The sequence below is a fragment of the Thunnus thynnus genome, chromosome 2 (genome assembly GCF_963924715.1).
Source record: "Thunnus thynnus chromosome 2, fThuThy2.1, whole genome shotgun sequence".
Classification (NCBI taxonomy): domain Eukaryota; kingdom Metazoa; phylum Chordata; class Actinopteri; order Scombriformes; family Scombridae; genus Thunnus; species Thunnus thynnus.
The window spans coordinates 19445198-19467960 of record NC_089518.1 but is presented as its reverse complement, the minus strand read 5'-3'; the positions used below and the strand labels follow the sequence as shown (position 1 = coordinate 19467960).

Here is a 22763-nt window from a genome sequence, read left to right as displayed (position 1 = left end):
CTTCCAAGCTGTGTATCAATGGGCAGTGCCATAGCTCAGATCTTGTCAACAAATTGTGAAACAAACAAAAAAGGAAGAAGATGCAATGCAGTTAATATATTAGACACAGTTGTATATCTTATAATGGATGTAGGAATGCAACTTTGTGGTAAAACAAAAAAAAAAAGTTAACTGTTGTTTGTTGGCTCAGTTGGAAATGTGTATATTCCACAAAACTTGTGTTGAATAATTAATATTCTCATGTTAATTCCTGTGAAGGATGAATCAAGATGAAATTTACATGCACTGACATGTAGATGTAGCAAGACAGATTAGAATGTATGCTCAAGTGTTCATATATATTTCATACTTAACATTTTTTTTGTCCTCGCAGCTGTGGCTAAATGGTTTTGTGATTCTCACTGATTACGACAGAAACCACCTGGAGACAATGTCCTTCTAACATTCTCTTTCTTTAATTAGTTCAGCACCAAAACTTGGTTGCAGGTGCTGTTCCTATTGATTCATTTTTGTGTGCAGAGTAGTGGGACAAATAATGATAAAAAGCTGAGCAGCTGGTACAATGAAGGATGTATTTAATATGTTAAGAACTTTGAATAGTCAAATTAGAAGGGACAAGTGCCTTTATCTAGTTTCAGCCAGATCAATATATGACAGTAATAGAAATCCTGGATTTAATAGCTACAGTTTAACAGTTGTAAGGACTGTGTTTTCCACTGGGGGCGATCAAGATTGAAGGACACAGAAGACAGCTCACTCTTGAAAGTTCCCTGTAAATTCTTACTGTCTATTTCCTGTGCAAGTAATTTCAACAAAGTTCTAGTCTTGTTCTTGAAATGAAGACATGATCATTGCTATTTCACATGATCAAAATCCCTCTTAAATCCTTTCATGCTACAATGCCTTCACTCTCTCGGAGGCAGCTTTTCTGTTTTTAGAAAGGACACGCTTCATCTTTGCTGCATAAACACTCAAGAAGAGATGAGAGTTTCAATGGGACAAATTAAAGCCATTCTCCACTGTGAATTGATGAAACAAACATCCAGCTAATTCTATTGATTAAAAGAAATAGAGTTTGTTGTCAGCAGTGCTTTATTTGAGGTAGCGATTTGATTAGGAAGCTGTGCTCGGCAAAATTGGTGTAATGATAATACCCGGTTTGATTACAACAAATGCACATTCACAGGCACTGAGCGTGAATCAATCTTGCATTATGTCTACTTATTGTTCCTTCTAGCCTCTAGTCTGCATGGGCCAATGCTCTGAGTGTCAATGTGCACTAATGTTTTAGAGGCCATTAGCAAACAGCTGGGGTATTTTAGTTTGATAGTATATTAATTCATGCACATTCTCAATTACACTTTTAAATAAAACATATTTCAAAATGCTTCCAGGTTGATAAACATATTTAATGCAATTAAAACCACTTAAGAAAAGAATTAAATTTCTTGAAAATGATTCACTGTTTGCTGTTAGTAATTATTTCTATTAGAAATTCACAATTTTTACTCCACAGCTCACATTACTGCCATGTAAGAATGCTTATTTTCAGTCAGAATTATTTAAATTACTACTATTTCTGAATAGAATTAACCACATTGTTGCAAGCTTGTACACTTGGCTACAAAACATTGAACTTATTTTGATTTAACTTATTGTTTAAAATCTTATAAAGTGTAAGCAAAATATAATAACTTTTTGAGAATTTCATTTAATATTTCGCTCTCTCCAAAATTCTTCTCCTGGGTCCTATGGCCCCTGTCTGGCCAACAGAGGGGCTCATAGATGTCCATACATGTCTTGGCTCTCAGTGCCACTGATTAACTTATCAGTGGTCATATGCTGGATTGTTATACGTACTCTGTTCTGCTCTGGTAGTTACTTATACTTTCTTACTCAGCATTCACTCAAGTTCCTCAGTTAAGCAGAATTTACCATTCATGAATTACCATCTGTAATTAATGAGATTAATGAGACAAAAAGGGGTTGTCACTTTCAAGATAAGGAGGGTTTGAGAGGAAGAAGGTGACCCAATGCAGCTGGGCAGTACAAGATTGATCATTCCAGATGAAGTATTGGGTTGCTTCCAGCTGAAGTGCTACCTATACTGTGCCCAGCCTGAACATGACAAGACTACACTCTATCAGCAAGTTGGTGATCTCCACTAGTGCAACCAGTGCCAACCCCCTTGGTGCAGGGAGACTTTAGATCCAAGGAGTGCTTCATTTAGGGATTTTGAACCATGAATTAAGCCTCTCTACTTGACTCATGGAAATCCATGTGGAATCCAATGCCAATGTTTAGGGACTGTCACACTTCTCTCTGGTCCATGAAACCTATACTGGTGGATGCCATTACTACTGTGACCACCATCTCTAGTCCACTAAGGTAGTATCTTCTCTATTTTACATAATCTTGAAAGACCTTGCAAACCTTTCTAGTATTCATCTTGACTATGCCAATCTTAAACAGGCATTAAATAAACATTGAGTGACCACTTTAGCCCATGACAGAGCATAAATGGTAAATGGACTGTACTTGTATAGCATCTTTGTAGTCTTCCAACCACTCAAAACGCTTTTTACACTACGGGTCCCATTCATCTATTCACACACATTCATATGCTGATGGCATGGGCCACCATGCAAAGTCCCAACCTGCCCATCAGAGGGAATCTAATCATTCACACACTGATGGCACAGCAATCAGGAGCAATTTGTTCATTATCTTACTCAAGGACACTTTGACATGCAGACTGGAGGAACCTGGACTCAAACCACCGATCTTCTGATTAGTGGACAACCTGCTCTTCCTCCTGAGCTATAGCCGCATATCATTCTGCAAGGCATTATCTCTCCTAGACTGCACTCTTCTACAAGGCCCAAAATGATAATTGTGGAAAAATACTTCTTTGTATCTGCCTGCTGGCACTGCATTGATTATAAATGTACTCTAACACTATAACAACAACGGACCTCTATCCTCTTCTTGAGATCGTGCAGGAAGCCACCATCTTCGCAAAGTTTGAGCACACTTGTCATCTTGTATTCATTCATAATGGGAATGAGTGGAAGACAGCCACACAGATGTCATCATATTTTGTGATACCATTTAGGCCCTCTTGCTGTGTTCAAAGCACTCATCAACAACGTTCTACATGAGAAGCTCAAATACTTTGTCTTTGTGTTTATGGATGTCATTTTCTGCTGGTCTCTTCAGACCATATTCAATGAGTCTGCAAGGTCTTTCGGGGTGGGGAAGTGTTTTTTTGTCTTAGCCAACAAGTGTGAATGTGTCTCGACTACCTCCTTGCTGGGGTTAATCATCTCTGCTGGCCATGCACAAATGGATTCTGCCAAAGTTGGGAAACAAATGGCTGAAACCCAATTCTCTCATACAGTTGTAACGTTTTCTAAGGATAGCCAACTTCTTACACAGTTTCATCAAAAACTGAACATTTGTGACAATGCCATTCACTGTTCTTACAACCTTTTTACCTGGACTACAATATTGTGTACCCGTGCTCCACCCTAATTGTCACTTAAGTCATCAAGAGTAAGGGTATGATCATTTCCTCAATGATCAGAAATTGCCTCCTTGAGCATGCTTTCACTATCGACTGACACCAGTTAAAAGAAAGTGTGATACTGGCAATCAGCAAATGTATGCAGCTTAACTAGCAGTAGAGTAATACCAGCTGTGACTGTGACTGATAATTTCACTTACGTCTCTCTACTTGTCTTTGTCTTGCTTGTCTTGGTTTATAGTCTCCCACTGTGCTTTCTCCTTGGTCCTGTGTGTTCCAGCAGAGAAACCCATGTGCATGCAATGCTTTACCTGCTAAACTGCCACTATTTACCTCAGCAGCTGCCTATGCAAACCTCTACTCTCACAGATGTAATTTGCGTAATTGTGTGTGCTCTGTTTTGCATATGTTAGCCTACATTTACTCAAGTTCCTGCAGCTGAGTGTTTGTTTTTGGGTCCAACCGTGGGTAAATCTTCAGTAAAACAAGAAAATTATATTTTGTGTCTCAGAAGTTTGAGTCATCTGTAACTATACTGGCTTTCTATCTATAGATGTTGATAACACAAGTAAAGTTGTATGTAAAAATTTGGTGTACTTATCTATGATGACTTACATAACCTCGTCAGTCACATTAATGACTTGTCAGGAAAAGGATGTCATGTTACTGCTCGTACTACATTAATGCATTAGCTGATGTGTGACTGCATGCTGAATTTAACATGAACACCAATGTACCATTAGCAAAGGGGCTAATGTAGCTCTTTCAAAGTTTTCACACACAAGTTTGAGCTCACTCTGCATCATCAGAGGCAGAAGTGATTATCAGGTTGCCACAGCCGCACACCACACATATTTATCACTTCAAGGAGACAATTGGGTGTGAAAACCTTTGAGACAGGGGATAACAAATGAACCACCAGAACAGATTTACTTTCATAGCATGTTTTGTCACCTTTGCAAGGTACAAATAAATTTAACAAGTTGCAAAAATGAAGTGCTTCATTCGGCACTATCGATGTCAAGGCCATGTTTACACAAGACATACAATTGTACAGTACATGTTGGAATTAAAAAATAAAGAGATAAAAAAAATGTACACCTTGTCTTTATTTACTGTACAGATGTACATAAAATGCATTGTAAGGATGTAGAATGCAATAAGGCTTTTTTTTATTGTGCTGAATTATATCTCACAGGTGCAGTTGCAGTTTATCATGAACTGAGCTTGTGAGAGACAAAAGAAGAGGGGGCTAAAAATAATGTGAAACACAGACATGAGATGCAGCTACAGTATGTGGCACATGTCCAATAATATTAAGAACGTTTCTTTTTGTTTCACTTGTGAACCATTCTACCGCTAATGCTAGTATATGCTCCCTATACTGTACGTCACCTAAACTGTTATGTTTAAATGCTATGTGACAGAAGAGGAGAATTCCCTGATATGAGAGAAAACAATATTTAAGTGAATATACTATAAAGTGTTAAGTGATGGAGTATATATATCTTCTGTAGTTAGAGTGTGCACAGCTGTAGTTTACGAGGCACTGGAAACTCTACTGTAGCTAACTAAAGGGTTAGATACAGTTATATACAAGGCTAAGAGATGGCACCCAACCAAAGCAAACTAAAGGACCATATCTTATTTCCTGTGTTTACCACAGGGATTTGAAAGCTTACTGTGTAAAAGAGTGGGAAAACATGCTTAACATTTATTCAAGTGAATACAATTTGATCTTTGATCTGTGATCTTTTTCAACCTATTTTAAATAATACACTGTCAACCAGCCGACATCTAGCACTGTATTAAAATGATACCTTTATATGTGAAAGAGTTACAAGTATGTCAGTGTTAAGTGGATGAATAAAGTTGAACACATGCATGTTAAGCTGCAAGTAGACTGAGACTGACTATATAACTTGCTCTACTAATATTTTTTATAATTTGCTTATTTATTGCTTATTTCAACAACAGAAAATAAATTAAAGTGAAAAGTTTGTCTTTGTAGAAGCATAAATATTGTAAACATTCTTTTAAAATCAATTAGGCATTCATTCTCTACACCAAACATCTCTGCAGTCTCTTAAGTGTGAACAGTCTCTAAATATTCACAGTGCAGCTTAAACTCAGAACATCAGCTAATAATTTATGTTCTCAAACCGCATTTTTAGACTGAGATTGATGTCAGAATTTCATTACAAACTGGACCACTGTTAAACTTATTCAAACATAAGTTTCATATAATAATTTCAAGTTTTATGTTATATATTAAAATGAAATGGCCTCATGCAAATCATGTACCATCTTTCCAGTTTCTCATGTTAACATTCTGGCCTGCCGATGATGCTATTATGTATACTAAAGCATACCAAAGCAGAGACAGAAGATGTGAATGAGTCCAGGTGTGTTTGAATGGAGTGGAGATACATACAAACATACAAAAAAACAGGATGAGGTTGACTAAATATGATGAAAACTAACAAGGACATTTGACGAGGACCAAGACAAAATAAAAAAAATATCTGACAAAATAAAGACTAGTCTGAGGAATGTTTACCAAAATCAACTCAAAAACTTTCCACAGTCCTGGGATTGTTCTTTTGCAGTGCATGAGTTACATTAACAGGGACACTGAAAAGTAGCTACTGTTTCTCTGGCAACTTTGCTATGTGGTCATGTTAATGCGCATAATCAACTAATCAGCCTATGTCAGCTGGAACACTTGGCAGCTCAGCCTGACAGCTTCAGCTCCTCTCATGAAAACATTTTGAAAGATTCTGGTTCTGTCTCCCTCTGTGTAATTTTATCTCCTGCCAGGCCAGAATAACTTTAGCTTGGATGGTCCCTGAATAGGTCCAGTTCTTGGTGTTTGCTTAAGATTTTATAGCATTTTGCCAGCAAAAAATTTCAAATCTGATGGAATGGTCTCAGCTTGTTAAATCCAATCATTACATTCAAATGATTCATCAAATATTTGAGCTATCCATTGCTATGATGGACATAACTCATTGGAGCAATGTGCTAATTAAATCCATAATCTCAAATGATGAAAAATAATTAATTGTCAATGTCTTGTCAAACAGACATGGCTGGTGAGAAGCATGTAATGTGATCAGAGATACAGAACTCTTCAGAAATTACAAAATAACATAATAATAATATATGTATTGAAGCAAACAACTATAACAAAGACAACAACAAATAAGTATTCAGAGCAGGCTATAAGTCAAAATCTGTTTCAGCCGATGACTCCACTGCTTTCTATTTAAGTGGATCTCATGCATCAAGAAATCCAGTTTGATATTCGGTGTCTGTAAAGAGTTTCCTACTGCTTCCACTGCCCAGCAGAGCAGCTGTCTTGATTAATAGGAATACTTAATTTGTCATTAAGGCTGATTAATTCCATTAATCTGTAAGGTTTAAAGTCATTCAGTAATGTCACTGAGAATCAATTGTTTGCCATGGCAACAAGCAAAAAGAAGACACTGATTGTGGAAGTTTAAAAAATGCATATGAGGCGATCACTACAAGATTGGTCAGTTCCAACAGCTGTATCAGTGCAAATGCGAGCAAGCACGATGCAGTATATAAGTCTTAATGTTTACTTTTCAGAAGCTGGATATTGTATATGCCTGTGTGCACAGAAATGGTCCTTGGCAGTGGAAGCCATTGATTTTCTCACTGCGTCTGCATAGCATCTCCCCTTTTCTGCCGGCACAGCATGTAATATGAGACCACAAGTTTTCCTTTACCCACAGCAATCAATTTTGCTTAGCCGAGCTCCCTGGCCTGGATGGGGCCTGCCTAAGTACCTGTCTCCTACAACGCATAGACATGCATACCCTCAACCTCGGCAAAAAAAAAAAAAGCTTTCAGTGTAATAAAAAACATATCTGACTCAAGACCAATCTAATAATGGCCAGACAAGTCAGTGTGACTACTGTGTCACTGCTTGGGAGGCGGTATGCGTGGAGCGAGTGCGGCAGAAAGGCCAAGAAATCAAAGAAATCACTCTGATCTTCAATTCCCTGAGAAGATGATCCACATCACAATTCCTTCTATGCTATCTGTTTTACAGCTTGAAGTAAGATGTGGTTTCTCGCTCTAAAAGCAGTGAGCATTTACTGCCCTTTATCTTAAAAAAACACACCAAAAAATCCAATATATGAGACCATATATGAGGGCATATTGGGCATGACTGAGCCTGGTTGATATGTATCTTGAACTCCCTGGGCCTCCATCAATCTCATATATTGTTAAGCAGAAAAACTGAGGTGTAAATGTTCACTTAGAGACGTGTCTTGTCCCTTTCAGGAGACATTTTCAGCCATCAGTTACTGTAATGAAAACAAATGGATTGGCTGGTTTCAAAAGAGATAGAAATTCTGGGCCAAAGCCAAAGATAACAGGGCTAAAACTCATCCAACAGGGGCAGTGTGGGTGTTGGATTAGACTTGCATGAAAAAAAAGAATAAAAAAAAAAAGACATGACTACAGATTACTTACTGTTTCTAAGAATAATACTGAGAGCAAGGTAATAGAGGTAGGATTTGGAGATACAATTTCATTCACAACTGACACTGTACACATAAATGAAGTCTTTCCGTATGAAATATAATTGAATCCATTGGCATGCATTACCATTTACACACCATCAATTCCTATGCCAGGAAGGTAAGAGCTAATCCTTTAGCAGAATGAAAGCCAGCTATCTGCTAGAAACCTGCAGTCTGTTATTCATTTCCCTGCTAATATACTGATCTAATCATTACAGCAGTTACAATAGATAACAGATTTAGCTCAGATAATTTCTTACCTGTAGCCACTGTGACTGGTCACTGTGTCCAGCTGTCCAAGCATTGACCTTGCCCTGCTTGTCCAAACGGGCCTTTCCTGGCTCCCAAGTGAACATGTCCATGTTGAGTGTCCTGAAGATGCTGGAAGCTGTTACCTGATAGTCCTGGACATGACCTGACTTCATTCCTAGTGGTTCAGAGCAGCCTGGCAACAACAAAAACAAACAGATTTGTTTTTGTTTTTCTGACTGTACAATCCCAACAAATCAAGTATATTTCTCAGTGTTGTTACCACATACAGTAGCCAACAGAACATAAAACAACTGTGCAGGAGGCATTCTGCAACAGCTTTTCACATCATTTTATGATTAATTTGTGTGTACAGCTGGATGACGAGCTCAGCTCACTCACCTGTTAGCTCACATCCAAGCAGCTCCATGCGTAAGGTACAGTGCCTCCTGCAGACTTGGGGATAAATGCGCACATACTGGGCTTCAATGGGAGGGGTGAAGGAGTTGGCTGATGGAGCGTTGTTATCGACATTTCCTCTGAAAATCTGTTGCAAGGGATGAAATAACAGCAGATGGGGTCGTGGAGGATGGAGAAGCAGATCAGTTTTACCATAATGTGGCAGTCTATCCGGCGCTGTCTCTGGTGTCTACTCCACACTCAACAAATTGCTGTCATTCAAGGTCAATGAGCTAGAATTACAGGGAAAAATAGACAATTTCCCGCACCATTTGAGCCCGTAATTTATAAGCACAGTGGTGTGTTTTAAATTAGTGGTCCAATTGTATTGCTATACCTTCTGGAGTGTTTTATCCAAATGACCTGAGATAGTCTGACAGAGACTCTCTGATTTGAGTGACCAATGTACTGTATGTGTGAGGTACAGAGAGAAGGCAACAGAGAAGGAGAAAACAAGTGAGAGATAGAGCTATGTGTTTTCATGCGATACATGAAATAGACTCTGTCACTGGATGGCAACAGGTCAATGATAAAAATAACAGACAACTTATATTAACTACCTCAAATACACTGACAGGACTTACAGGTTATTTGCTCCATACTGCTCATACAGTTACAACCTCCACCCCCATAAATACAAATGCACACTCAAACATACAAATTTTTTCAAAATTTTGAAACATGCCAAAAAAGACAAAGAAAAAGAAAAATACAAGACAGACAAGAAAACAACATTGAGATTACAGAATATTCAAGTCCAGGCTCATTGTTCTATGTAATAAATTTGAGAAGTTTGGAGGTCGGGGTCATTTGGAGCTGGGCCAAATAGAGGACAGCCGCGGTTTGCTGTCAGGCATGATAGAACACCGTGTGGCCTATTTGGTGGCTCTTCATCCCCAAATAGTATAAAAATTCAATCTAGAAGTCATAAAAGTGGAGGGGGGTAAGGGGCAGTAAGATGGGCCCGGTGTGTGCTAGCTAATTAAAAAGCCATCTCATCATGTCCTCCACCCTGCCCTTGACTGAGTGCACAGCCTCTAGTTGCTGTGTGTGCACATGTGTGTGTGTGTGTGTGTGTGTGTGTGTGTGTGCATGTGTGTAGCTTTGTCTGTTTATTACAGACTGAGAGGGTAAAGGAAAAAGAATGGAAAAATGACATGGGGCATCTACACTTGTGTTTGTGTGCTGACGCGTGTGTCTCACCATATCCTCATCTTTGCTCTTGACTTTGTATGTCCTCCAGGTCTTCCCGTCATCACTGTAGGCTACTTTGTAAGACTTGACGTACTCTGGGCTGCCAATACGCTTTGCACCCTGGGTAATTAGGCCTGTGACCCTCATTCTCCTCTGCAGGTTAATCTGTGGAAAAAAAAAAAAATCAAGAAATTACAAGCTTCTCAGAGACTATGAATGTGTACGTGTGAATGGGCAGTATGGGCATGGGAATCAATTCACCCCCTTGTATCTTTTTTGTCAGGCCCATCCATCTTATTCAGAAAGTCTGTGATCAAATGGAACATTTAATCAATCCTCACGCTCCAGATCCAGTCTGTCAACCCTGCGCAGACTGTCAATATAGTGCCAATGTAAAGCGGCTTGGAGAGCCACGAGGCAAAGCGAGAGCTCAGAAAGAGGAAAGTGATGAATGCTTCCATAGATCCTGCTTAGCGCCCACAAAGCAAGATCATTATTATCTAAGCACGGCGGACGTGTTTCACACTACTTTAAGATTCGCTTTGGCATGCTTTTCACTGACAGACAACTTTAATAGAGTATTTATCAATTTCAGCAAACAATGCGCATTTTATACAAATGTTTATCTTACAAATTAGCAGCAATATGTTTGGCAGAGTTACAGATATTGTGATCAGTGGATGGGTTTAGATTTTTAATTTATGTTTTTGTGTTTACATGCCAGCATTCTAAATTACTACAAATCCATAATGCTTATTTTACAATAGAAAAGTTGATCATTTATTTATCTGGTCCTTAAAAATGCAAAGTGCAGGTTTAATTGTACAAGTTTCCTTTCATTTCTTTTCTGTATATCTTTAAAAAAAAAAAAGTGGGCAACATATCGTATGGCCAAAACTTCACCAATGTCCACTACATGATGGCTCCTAAGAGATCCAAAAAATTTCAGCTTCTCTCACTAAGGTCTCGGTGACTGGTCAAAATGGTTTCCATAATCAATTTCACATCTTATATCGTACATCTTGGTGGTAATAAAAAAAAATGGTTAAAGGTTAAAGAGCGATACATTTCAATGCATTTCGCAGCATTCTTGTTTGATTGACAGCCTCAAGTAGTGGTCGTTGGTGCTTTAGCTCAACACAGGCTGGCACATCTGCCAAAATTTGCACCACCTGCTTCAAATTACTGTCAGGCTGGCAGGGAGCTTCAGAGACCTATGAGTAATGTCTGGAAACAGTCTATGTTTTAAAACTATTATTGCTGGTTGACTATAAAAGTGCCTTGGTCACCCTGTAATTCTGGTGAACTTGTTTAAAAAATGAGAAAAGTCTTACGAGTTATTTGTTATTTTTTGGTAACAGCTGATGACAGCTGATGACAGTTTACTTCACTGTGACAACATGAGGAAGCCTGTGGTGACTAAGTGGTGGCTGTGATGGGTTACTCAAACATACACGCATGTACAGTACTCACACACACACACACACACACACACACACACACACACACACACACACACACACACACACACACACACACACACATCCTATTTCTACAGTGAATATTAATATTGACACAAAAGTAGGGCAGGATAACAAGGCAATTTCAACATTATAATATTGTAACACACGTGTGATATTCCATGACAAATAAGATAAAGCAAATAAATGGTGATGAGAATTATTCATTAATCCTTCTGGCACAATGTTCACACCAAGCCACTATCTTTTTGGGGAAAAAAAGGCAATTTCCCTAATGTATCTTACCCTCTTACAAAATGTAAAAACACAGCTAACTAGCCTTTCTAGTCTTTCATTAACCTGGAATGGCCAAACCTAAAAAAGAAAGGCAGATTACAATAAAAGAGAATTTGTATTACTCCTATGAAATAGACTAGACAAAAAAATCAATGACTGATTGATTGCAAACAAAAAAGTCTGAATTTCAGTGCATATTTGTGAAGCTGGAAAGGTTTCCTATTTAAACACATGAACAGTTTTAAAGCTCATCCAAAAGAAATAGAAGTCTGTCTTCACCGACAATGTGACCGTTTTCAGGATGGTATTCTGGGGGCTTGAGCTCATTTTCCGGTGCAGAAATGTTAGCATTACTATGAAATAAGGCAATTTACAAGTAAAATTTTTAAGTGCAAAAGCTCAAACAGATAGTCTGAGCCTGCTAAGTTGTACTCTCCTTTTCTGTTAATGAAAAAAAGAACTAAAAACTGTGTCTCTTGAGGACTTTAAAGATTAGAGTATTGGCTCTTACGGATACAGCACAAGAAAAGAACTGTTTATGTCACCAGCCTTGTCTGCACTGTCAAAAACCAATGGAGTAATGTATAATAATTGTACTGGAGTGTGGATTTTCTTGCTAATTTCCATTTGTAGAGACAAGACTCAATTACACATATTTTTTCTACATACTTAAACCAATGTATCAAGTTAATTATACATAAGGACCCCTCTTAGAGGCTCAGAGCTGCAATGACCCACTCTTTCTCATTCATAGCGTTTCTTCGTTCTTCTCAGTTTTCTCCATGGAGACAGACACTTCTCTGACTAATTAGCAGCCCTGTCACTAAAAGGCCACTGCTGGGGTAATTGGGGTGATCTTTCACATTTTTAATGACGCCTCAGAAACACACCTCTGTCACTTCAGCGATAATAGTGATGCATTTATTTGTTTGAGTGAGGCATCGTTAGGAAACATCCTCCATGTGCAGACCTTTGTCTACAGACTTATATGTGTCAATTATAAGGAAATTGGCTCAGTGTGAGAGACAATTAACCTAAAATGCATAAAATGCACACAGGGACGTGTAAAAGTGACACCCCCTGAGAAACACGGCCACAATTTCCATGTACAAAGACATGATATTACCATGATTCAGATGTTTTTCAAAAATCAGCACAAGTATCTATCACTGTGTGTGTTTTGGTGAGGTTCTAGATCCAGATGCAGATTATAAAACATCTAAAGTGTTTCTATCCTTATTAGAAGTATGCATTCTCAAAGTTTGGTTACATAGACTTTGTGCAAGAGCAAGAAGAAAAATTGCAAAACATAAAGTTTAGAATGAACTCTTACCCTTTCACCATTTCCTTTTTCCTGAAACACACAGTATTTTGTATATGAAATGCTCTTGGTGAGATGCATGAGCCTCTGAAGGAAAGAAAAACTTCTACATCAAGTTGTTTCTGTTCTCTTTCTCTATTTGCAACACAAAGGATATACCAATTGTTTGCATGGTTTGATTTAACCTGTTTTCTCCCTGAAAAACATTCACTACTGCGAGAAAATGTTCAGCATGTTACCATCAGCAACATGCTGGAACTGACTATGTCCTGTAGCTGTATTTCACCACTGATCACTGATTTGTTCTGCCCTGGTTTCTACAGTAATCTTACTTTAAGTCATGGTCCTATTGTCAGGGGAGTAGCAAGAGATAGACCAAAATGCAGGACAAAACAGCCAGAACTGAACAATGTCTCTTTAATAAAGATCCAGGCATGCAGGCACAGCAGAACGGAACAAAACAAAACCAGATGGAACAGAGGGGAGCGAAACTGAACAATACAGAACAAGGATCCAACAAGACTGAACTGAAACACAGGACTTAAATACTAACAGAACTAACGAGGAGATGAGGTGCAGTGGGAAGATGGGTGGAGAAACTCAAGTGAGGGGAATGAGTAGGTGAACCAGGAGAACAGACCACTGACAACCTTAGGGTCTTTAAAAAACTCAAACATACATTGCTGTTGACATAATCATGAAACAGTAAGTTTGTCAAGTGGATTGGCCTGCATGTAACAACAAAAATAGGACTGACAGATAACTGTTGTTCTGAGTTTCAGTTCACTTTTGAGTTTCAACAAGGGTCAGTGCGTAGCAAGCAACAGTCCTCAGTCACGTTTCCTTAAGAAAACAAGTGTGAAAGCAAACTTCAACTTCAAGAGCCTTCTGCCACTCCAGTCTTGTCTTCAAACATGTCTTTGACTTGCAATTGGTCTTTTGAAACAACAGGGGCCCAGTTATATTATGAGCAAAGACACTGGCTATATACGTTAACATGCACAGGGAATTCTGGTCTTAACAATGATTTTGTTATTTAGATTGTTTTAATTAAGATTTAGAGCCCAGTATCACAACACAGGTTCATGCCAGAAATTAATTTTAATTATGAATCATTAGTAAAAATGTCATGTGTCATCTCAAATGCTTATTGTTCTTGTCATGCTGCTGCAAGAGATTCAGTAATAATTACATCAGAACCTGAAAGCCTTCTGCTTAACAATTAAAGGCACAGTGTGTAGAATTTAGTTGCATCTAGCAGAACAGATTCGGCAGAAATGGAATAAAATATTCATAAGTAGGTTTTAATTAGTGTATAATCCCATGAAAATAATAATCATTGTGTTTTCGTTACCTTAGAATGAGTCCTTTATATCTACAGAGGGAGCAGATCCTCTTCCACAGAGCCCGCCATGTTGCATCGCCATGTTTCTATAGTAGCCCAGAATGGACAAACACAACCCTGGCTCTAGAGTGGGCCTTTCGCGTTTTTCGCAAGTTTCGCAGGCACTGTAGGTTCTCCCACATGCTTGGAAGGGGAGGAGGAGGGGGAGGGGTATTCAGTTGGTTGCAATCTGCAACCTCACCACTAGATGCCACTAAATCCTACACACTAGTCCTTTACAGTAGAAGAGCAAGAAATGACTACATAAATGTTCTCTGGAGCTCTTTAATCCTTATTTAAACAAGCGTGAACACATTAATTTACAATGAGAGCCTAGTCACTGGCCAGTAGTCATTTTTTATTGATGTTCACTATTAATATCAACGAGCAAGAAATGTGGCATCAACAAAATGAGCCTCAAGAGAGCTTTGAGGACAAATAACACACACACACACACACACACACACAAAGGTCAAGCACATCTAAAGTGAAAAGATCCCACGTGTTGATTACATAATAATAATAATAATAATAATAATAATAATAATAATAATAATAATAACACTATTTATATAGCACTTTTCAAAACACAGTAACAAAGTGCTTTACAATAAAAACAGAACACATTTAAAATTCAAAAACAAACTAAAAGCCATAAAAACTAAGCACATTATGAAAAACACAAATAGAGTAAAATGAACTAAAATGCCATAAAATATAATAAACAAGTGGGTTTTTTAACAGTGAAAAGACGAGACAGAGTTGGCAGCCCTGATCTCCTCAGGCAAGTTGTTCCAAAGTCGAGGAGTCCTGTCTGCAAAGGCTCTATCACCTTTATGTATCAATCTGGACTTTGGAACAACAAGAAGTGACACATCTGACGATCTCAGGGAGCAGGAAGGGACAGAGGGCAATAAGAATCTGATAGACAGCCTGGGGCAAGGCCTCTCAGGGCTTTGTAAGTAATCAATAAAATCTTAAAATCTATTCTAAAAGCAACAGGTAGCCAGTGTAGGGAAGCCAGGATCGGTGAAATGTGATCATGTTTCCTACACCGAGTTAAAATCCTGGCAGCAGAGTTTTGGATGAGCTGGAGGCTGGAGAGGGATTTTTTGCTGATGCCAGAAAAAAGGGAATTATAGTAGTCCAATAACTGGTTATAAAAGCGTGAATGACAGTTTCCAGATTTTTGGCAGAAAGAAATGGTCCTTGAAATTTTTCTGTGATAATAAAAACAGGATTGAATCATTGAATTAATATATTTATCTAGGGTGAGGTTTTGATCAAAAATGACACCAAGATTTCTGCAAAGAGTTATTGAATGAGACAGTGAACCAAGACTGTTCGAAATTTGGTTGTTTGCACTACCTTGACCTATGATTAATATCTCTGTCTGAAATTTTGCAACATCCATGTGTGGATGTCATGCAGGCAGTTTAGCAGGTTGGCATTGTTCTGATAGTTGTTTTCAGGGTAACAGTTTAGATAGATCTGAGTACCGTGTGCATAAAAATGGAAACTGATATTATGTCTGCGTATGAGGTAGCCTAGAGGGACCATGTAAATGGATAAAAGGATTGGACCCAGCACCAAGCCTTGGGGCACCCCGCAGGGAAAACACAACGTAGCTGACTTAGAATTAGCGATACCAATTCAGAAATGTCTGTCTTTTAGGTAGGACCTGAACCATTTCAGAGCAGCACCACTGATACCAATCCAGTTTTCAAGACAATCCAAGAGAAAATCATGGTCAATGGTATTGAATGCTGTGCTTCTGTTCAGAAGAACAAGAATGGATTTATGGCCAGTATCAGCTGACAGCAATAAGTCATTAATGACTTTGAGAAGAACGGTTTCACTACTATGGTTTTTTCTAAAACCGAATTGGATTTCCTCACAAATATTATTTTCATTAATAAAAGCAAGCAGTTGATCTGCTAAAACCAAAAATTCAGGAACAGGATCTGTCAACAGAGAGCAGTTTAAAAATTGCAGAATAGAGGGGGAAACTGTAGTAAAAACGTCCTTTAAAAATGATATAGGAAGAATGTCTAAAGGACAAGTTGAGGGTTTCATTTTCTTTACCATTATCAGTCAGTGAAAGATGGAGAGATTGGATTGAAAGAGCAGTGGGAAATTGCACAGGGCTTCTCAACTGTAATTGGAGTATCGGGGAGAAATGCAACTTCTAATAATTGAGACCTTCTGGGTAGAGAGGGAAAGGAATTTGTTACATTTCTCAGGGGTGGCATCTAGTATCTTGCCCGGGGGAGGATCAATGACACTGCTCACAATGCTGAACAATATTCTTGGGTTGGACTGATTGTTTTCAATTAGAGTAGCATAGTAAGCAGATGTAGAATTTTTAACCTCTGCATCAAAAGAAGAGACCTAAGATGTTCCAGGTGAACTGTGAGTTTAGATGATTTCCACAAACGCTCCACCTTGGGGCATTTTAGTGTCAGCTCCAAAATATTTTCATTTATCCAGGGCATCAAGAGGCGACTAGATTTTCTGTTCTTGAAAGGAGTGACTGCATCTAAGATGTACACTGAGATCAAAACTGTTGAGGGACTTGCAGGAGTATTGTAACAGTTACACTGTCCTGTGTCCTTGAAACAAAGAACCCTGTGGCACTGTTGTCACACATTCTCATACACACATTTGAAATAACCTTACCTCTCTCTTTGAACTGTCGTGCTATCACACACACATGCAGACAGACAGCACAACTTCAAATTACAACAGCCTTTTGTGTTTTTCTTCCTTTTAGCTGATTTATACAATGTTACATGCTGTCCATCTACGATATGTTCCAAAAACATATTGTTTACATGCCTCTTCACTTCTTCCACTTCCACTTCTTTTTAAAGAGAGGCCACCCAGCCAATATTTCTCCAAGTTCTAAGTGTAAAAATAATCCTGACAGTGTCACAACCTCACAGTAATAGCCAGTGAAATGCAAGCATGTTATGATTGTATTTGGCCATAGGGATCAGCATGCTCCTCAGATGGTTAAGACACAACAGCTTAAAGGATGTGAAATGGTATGAACAAAAATTTAAGATGTAAACACCACATAGATGTTGTGGCAGGACCAGAAATAGGCAGCCTGTCACTGATTTGTAACAGTTCTGCCTGGAAAGAGATGGCCACCACAGTACTGTTAAGGCTTTTCATCCGCCTGCATTTTAATCAATACAGGTGTTCACGCAGGCTGCATGACAGCTCACGTTTCACTCATGCTATACGCGTCTAACCACGGCCTGAAGCATATTTTCATGCTTCTGTTGCATGTAACTACATTGATTGTGTGTTGGGCTCTGAGTCCTGCCAAAACACGGCTGACCTACACTTAATACTGTGCCAGAACACATCCTGTGTAGACACTGACATAGGACTGAAGCTGCTGCTGCTCTGCTAACGTGCTGCTTTCACTATGCAGCTTGTGTAAGAGACTGATGAATTACTTACAGCTGACATGGTCATAAGTCTCACTGCTAAAGGTGCTCAATTAGGTTTAGACCTGAGAACCTTGACTCACTTTTTCATCTAAGAATAGGTTTAGGTAGAAAATATGATAACATTCAGTCTAAAAATGCAGAAAACACATTTTGTTCTGTGGCGCTTTATTTAATTATTGCATATTGCAGTCATGCTGGGATTCTAAAATAAACTGTGATGAAAAAGCATTTCTCAGGGTCATACTGTATCTGAACTACATAACAGACTGTAGAGTTGAATTTTTTATTATCTCATGTTATTCTGGAATGAAAAGGGAAAATCTCCCAAGACAGACACTGAATTACATTCTAGGCAGGTTTTATTTATACAGTACCAATCAAAAGTTTGGACACACTTTCTCATTCAAGGCAATGGCAAGCGGTGTCCAAACTTTTGACTGGTACTGTATGTATCAGCACATGCAAGCCAATGTGATGAAGATCTGCATCTGAAAATGATGTCATTAACTGTTTAACTCCCATTAAACTTGGTATAGATCCTTTCAGCCTTCACAAGTGATTTGGATTGTTTCATTCCTCCAACACAGCTGGCTGGAGCTATATTTTTGCTGATATTGGTCAGACCTGCGGTATATTTCCCTGGAGTGTTCAAATGCAATTTTATGTGTGAGCCCGTCATGGCGAGGCTGTGAAAAAAATTATATTATTGCGCAACATAGATGTGTGTACAGTGGCACGCTCACGCGTGCACAATTCACAAACACACGAACCGACATAAACACAAACAAACACATATACAGTGAATGCATGCCTGTCTGTGACTCTGTGATCTATTATTCAAAGTATGTTGCTATATGTTTGATTCATTTGTTGTGGTTCAGGGGGAAAAAACGCTAAAACTGGCTGACATTCAAAGATGCATACTGCACCAGAGAAAACCTTACATATAGCCAGACAAATCTGATCTCTTTGCTGATAGGGCTGTCATCTGTGAGTACAGTATAACCCGCTTCACACGCCAGACATGCAAACACAGTCCCACCGCATCACTCTACACTACAAAAACATACCACAGACTCCTTAGCATAATCCCAAAACACTGACATGACTGTGCACCTCTGTACTCACATCCCAATTATCCAGGCCCTCCGCAGAAACACACAATGCCTAAAGCATCCCGCGCAACATCCCACGTGGCATCATTAAAGTCAAACAAACCGCCTGAATGTTTTATGTCCCGTTCTCCTCACCCTCTGCATGTGCCAGGCTCCTTTTCCCACTCACTCATGTTGACTGTTGCTTTGACTCTGTCTCTCTCACTTTCACTCGCCTTTTTACAAATTAATTTTTTTTTCATTTTTGCCCTGTCTTACTATTCTCTTGTTGTTAGGTACAGTTTCTGTTTCTCCATCACGCTGTCACGGTGTGGCATGTTTTTTCTATTATATTTTGTTCACGGTTCAGTGTCTGTGTATCATTTATCTGATAACAGCCCACTTCAAAGGTTGCTGTCAACATTTCTGTCATAAAAGAAGGGACTCAAGAGTAAGAGAAATGTAAAAAAAAAAAAAAAGAAAGCTGAGAAACCATTATTTTTTATAATATTTGATGTTCTGATAATTCCATGTTTAACGAAATAGTTAAATAATTAATTTGTATGACACCATCTGCATATCTGTCTATTACATATGAGGAAAAATGTACAGTATATATCATAGCTATACATCATCTGACATTTGTTGGAAATGTATGACTATTTGCTCAATGTAAATCCAGAAAATGATTTCGACACATAGTACCAGTCACCTTCTCATTCCCTTGATTGAGAAAGCGTGTCCAAACCTTTGACTGATACTGTAGGTCTGGGGTTCATAAATTGCAGGTGAGTGAGATGCAGAAGACTCAACAGAATCACTTTAATCATTGCCAAATGCAATGAGACCTCACTGCATATACGTTCTTTGGTTTACAATGATGTAACTCTCAACATGTGGGATGACTATTCGGGATTGAAACAGTCTCAAAAGAATAAAATTAATGGGATCAGGGCAGGATGGGACTGGCAAACAGATGCTCGGGATGTGACGTGCAGAAATAATTCAGGACCACCAGGCAATCTATTCTATCAATTCGCCTATGGTTCTTTGACAATAAGCACGGACTAATGACACAGCATGAAGGTTAACTTTTACAAAGCTGGAGTAAAAGGAGGGTTGCATTTATCAACGCTTTTCTCTTGTAAGCATCTAGTTTCTTTTCATTTCATTTAGATGACAGCCTTCGAAACACTCTGGGGTATTTATAAGGACAAAAAGAGAAGCTGAATTCATTCTTTTTTACAGATAAGAGGAAAATTACTGCTAATGTTACTGTTGAATGCTGTGTAAAATTCAATCAAATCAAATATCTCTTGACAGCACAGTGATTTGTAGATCACATTTCATTTGAGGCATAACAAAGAGAAAGCATCAATGCATGAAATAATCACATTCATCATAGTTGATTTTGCTAGGGAACCTCTAACGCCAAACTGAAATTATGACACAAAATACAGCTCAAGTGTCAATGCAGTTACAATATAAGCATGTCACAATTAACCTAAAGTAACTAAAGTCAAAATTAGGGATGGCACAGCTGAGTAACTGTTAGCAAATCATTGTGAGAAGCAAAAACTACTGGCTGAAAATAGTTATGCCCTTTTACATTGTTCCTCACACTTGACTACACCTGCATCTGTTCTACCCCCAGCTCACATTTTTAATTGCTCTTTATTACCAGTGAGTGAGCCATCAATTTTACAGTACCTGTAATTAACTCTGAAGTTTATACTGTTGCATTTTCACAGTCAACAATTTATACTAACCATAAACTACAACTCAGTCATAGTCTACAGTAGAGAACATACTGTTATATAGACCAAACCAAACAATTTAAAGCCACAAAAACAAGAGAAAAAGGTCTGTCTGTAATTAAGATTGTCCCTGGCCTGGCTTTGTGTGTTGCCTGTCCTGTGACCGCACTTTACCTGTATCCACGGCCATCTGTCATTTTCGGCAGCAGTCCAGGCATTGACCAGACCCTTCTTGTTGAGGCGTGCAAAGTACGGGTACCACTTCTGCAAGCCGAACAGAGCACGGTGGGTGGAAGAGGCTGTTATCTGTTGGTTGGAGATTATGCCGCCCTCCATGCCCAATGGTCCAGAGCATTCTGAGTGAAGAGAGGGAGAAAAAGACAAATGAGCCTTCATGTATTTCCAGCACTCAAAAATATGTGCAACTCAGTCTTCGGAATGCATATAGATTTTCAAAAATACCACATGTCAATGCTTTTGTCCTCCATATCTTGAAACATAGTGTTGTTATGTTTATCTCAGTCCCAGATATAAAAACCTCAGTTTCTTCTATTTGTACTGTATTAGATCAGACATGGTCAATAAAACTGCAACTTCTTCAGTCTCTGCTGTTGTATCCTGTTACAACCTCCTATGGAGACCTTCTGTTTTAGATCATTATAGATTTGTTCACCCTGACTCCTGTTTTTATCACTATCAATGTTACTTCGATTCATCGCAAGATATTTTCTAATGTTTCCATTACGGCAAAATCCTTTTGAGTCACAGCAGTCGGTGAGAGGACTCTTGCGTGCCTTCATGCTGCCCACACCTAATGGATTAACAAGTTGCTCCTTCATCTCTTCCATCTGTAACAGAGCCCTCAGGCTTGCTTCCAAGGAGCTGAAGCCACTTCTAGACAGCATCGTCCTCAAGTCAACAAGCTTTGTAGCATCTTTAAATATCCCATAGGCTGCAACATTAAAGTGGAGAAGCATGACAGAAATATCTTTTCAGGCCAAAAGTACTGTCCTTTCTTCTTTAAGCAGCTTGCATCCCTCTCTTAATCCTAATTGCAATGTCCAGGCACATCAAAAGCATTTTAATAGACATACCTGTGGTGAAAGGGATTCTGGCAATGTTTATCCTGTAGAGAATTTATTGTGCTGGAAAACAAGCATGTCTCTGTATTTCCATGTTTAAAAAAGGCTTATTGGAAAATCAAATAATAATAATAGAAAACACATGAGAAATAAAACAATGCAGAAACAGATGGAAAGTGGGAATGTATAATACAGAATGTTAATCGCAGTACATACCACAATATGCGGTTTTATTATAGGTCTATATGTAGGTCTAAAAACATAAAACTGAAAGTTGGCCCTCCTCTCCAGAGGTGATTTTTATAATTGCTCATTTATACATAAAACATCTGGTTTTCTATCAAAACCCCTCAGATTTTGTGAGATTCCATCAGCTCAGGACAGATTCAATTAGGATGTGATATGCATGCAAATTGTATAGTTTGCGTCTATAATTATAAGATAACTCAGTATGTGGAAAGGCATTATAATTGAGGAAAACAACCTAAATAGTTCAACTGAAGTTGAATTGTTGATCCAAACACTGTGGCATATCGCCATCACACATGAATCGGATGGGACTGCAGGTCTACAGAATCCTTCAGCCTGAATAAATTGTATTAAAGAGTTGTGAAACTGAACTGAAATAGTCTCTCCAATGGATATTATTCAAACCTAAAGTTGTAATGTGCAACGTATTCACTTAAAAATACTTAAAAAAAACAAAACAGCTGAGAGGTGACAGAAAGTTGGTTTGAATACTGTTAATCAGTCTGGAGGCAAATATCCCCGCATCATTACGTTTCTACTAGCCCACATTGTCTCCTAAACATAAACGGCATCACAGCTGTATTGAAGATGTGCCGCAATAGTTGTGACAGATGCTCACGTTTTAATTAGTCTTTAAGCCAAGCGTATAGTTGACATAAATGGAAGGA

At 38.5% G+C, this 22763-nt stretch overlaps 1 protein-coding gene across 2 annotated transcripts in view; it reads right to left on the bottom strand.

Moving 5' to 3' along the window:
* The window catches only part of LOC137195601 (EGF-like repeat and discoidin I-like domain-containing protein 3), a 118904-nt gene that overhangs the window by 26979 nt on the left and 69162 nt on the right, over positions 1–22763 (bottom strand). For both annotated transcript variants that reach the window (XM_067608105.1, XM_067608113.1), the window contains 4 exons: positions 20939–21120; positions 9997–10152; positions 8737–8881; positions 8346–8530 (listed from right to left, as the gene is read on the bottom strand). In XM_067608105.1, the coding sequence (XP_067464206.1) occupies positions 8346–8530; positions 8737–8881; positions 9997–10152; positions 20939–21120 (668 nt within the window). The remainder of the gene's footprint in view (positions 1–8345; positions 8531–8736; positions 8882–9996; positions 10153–20938; positions 21121–22763) is intronic.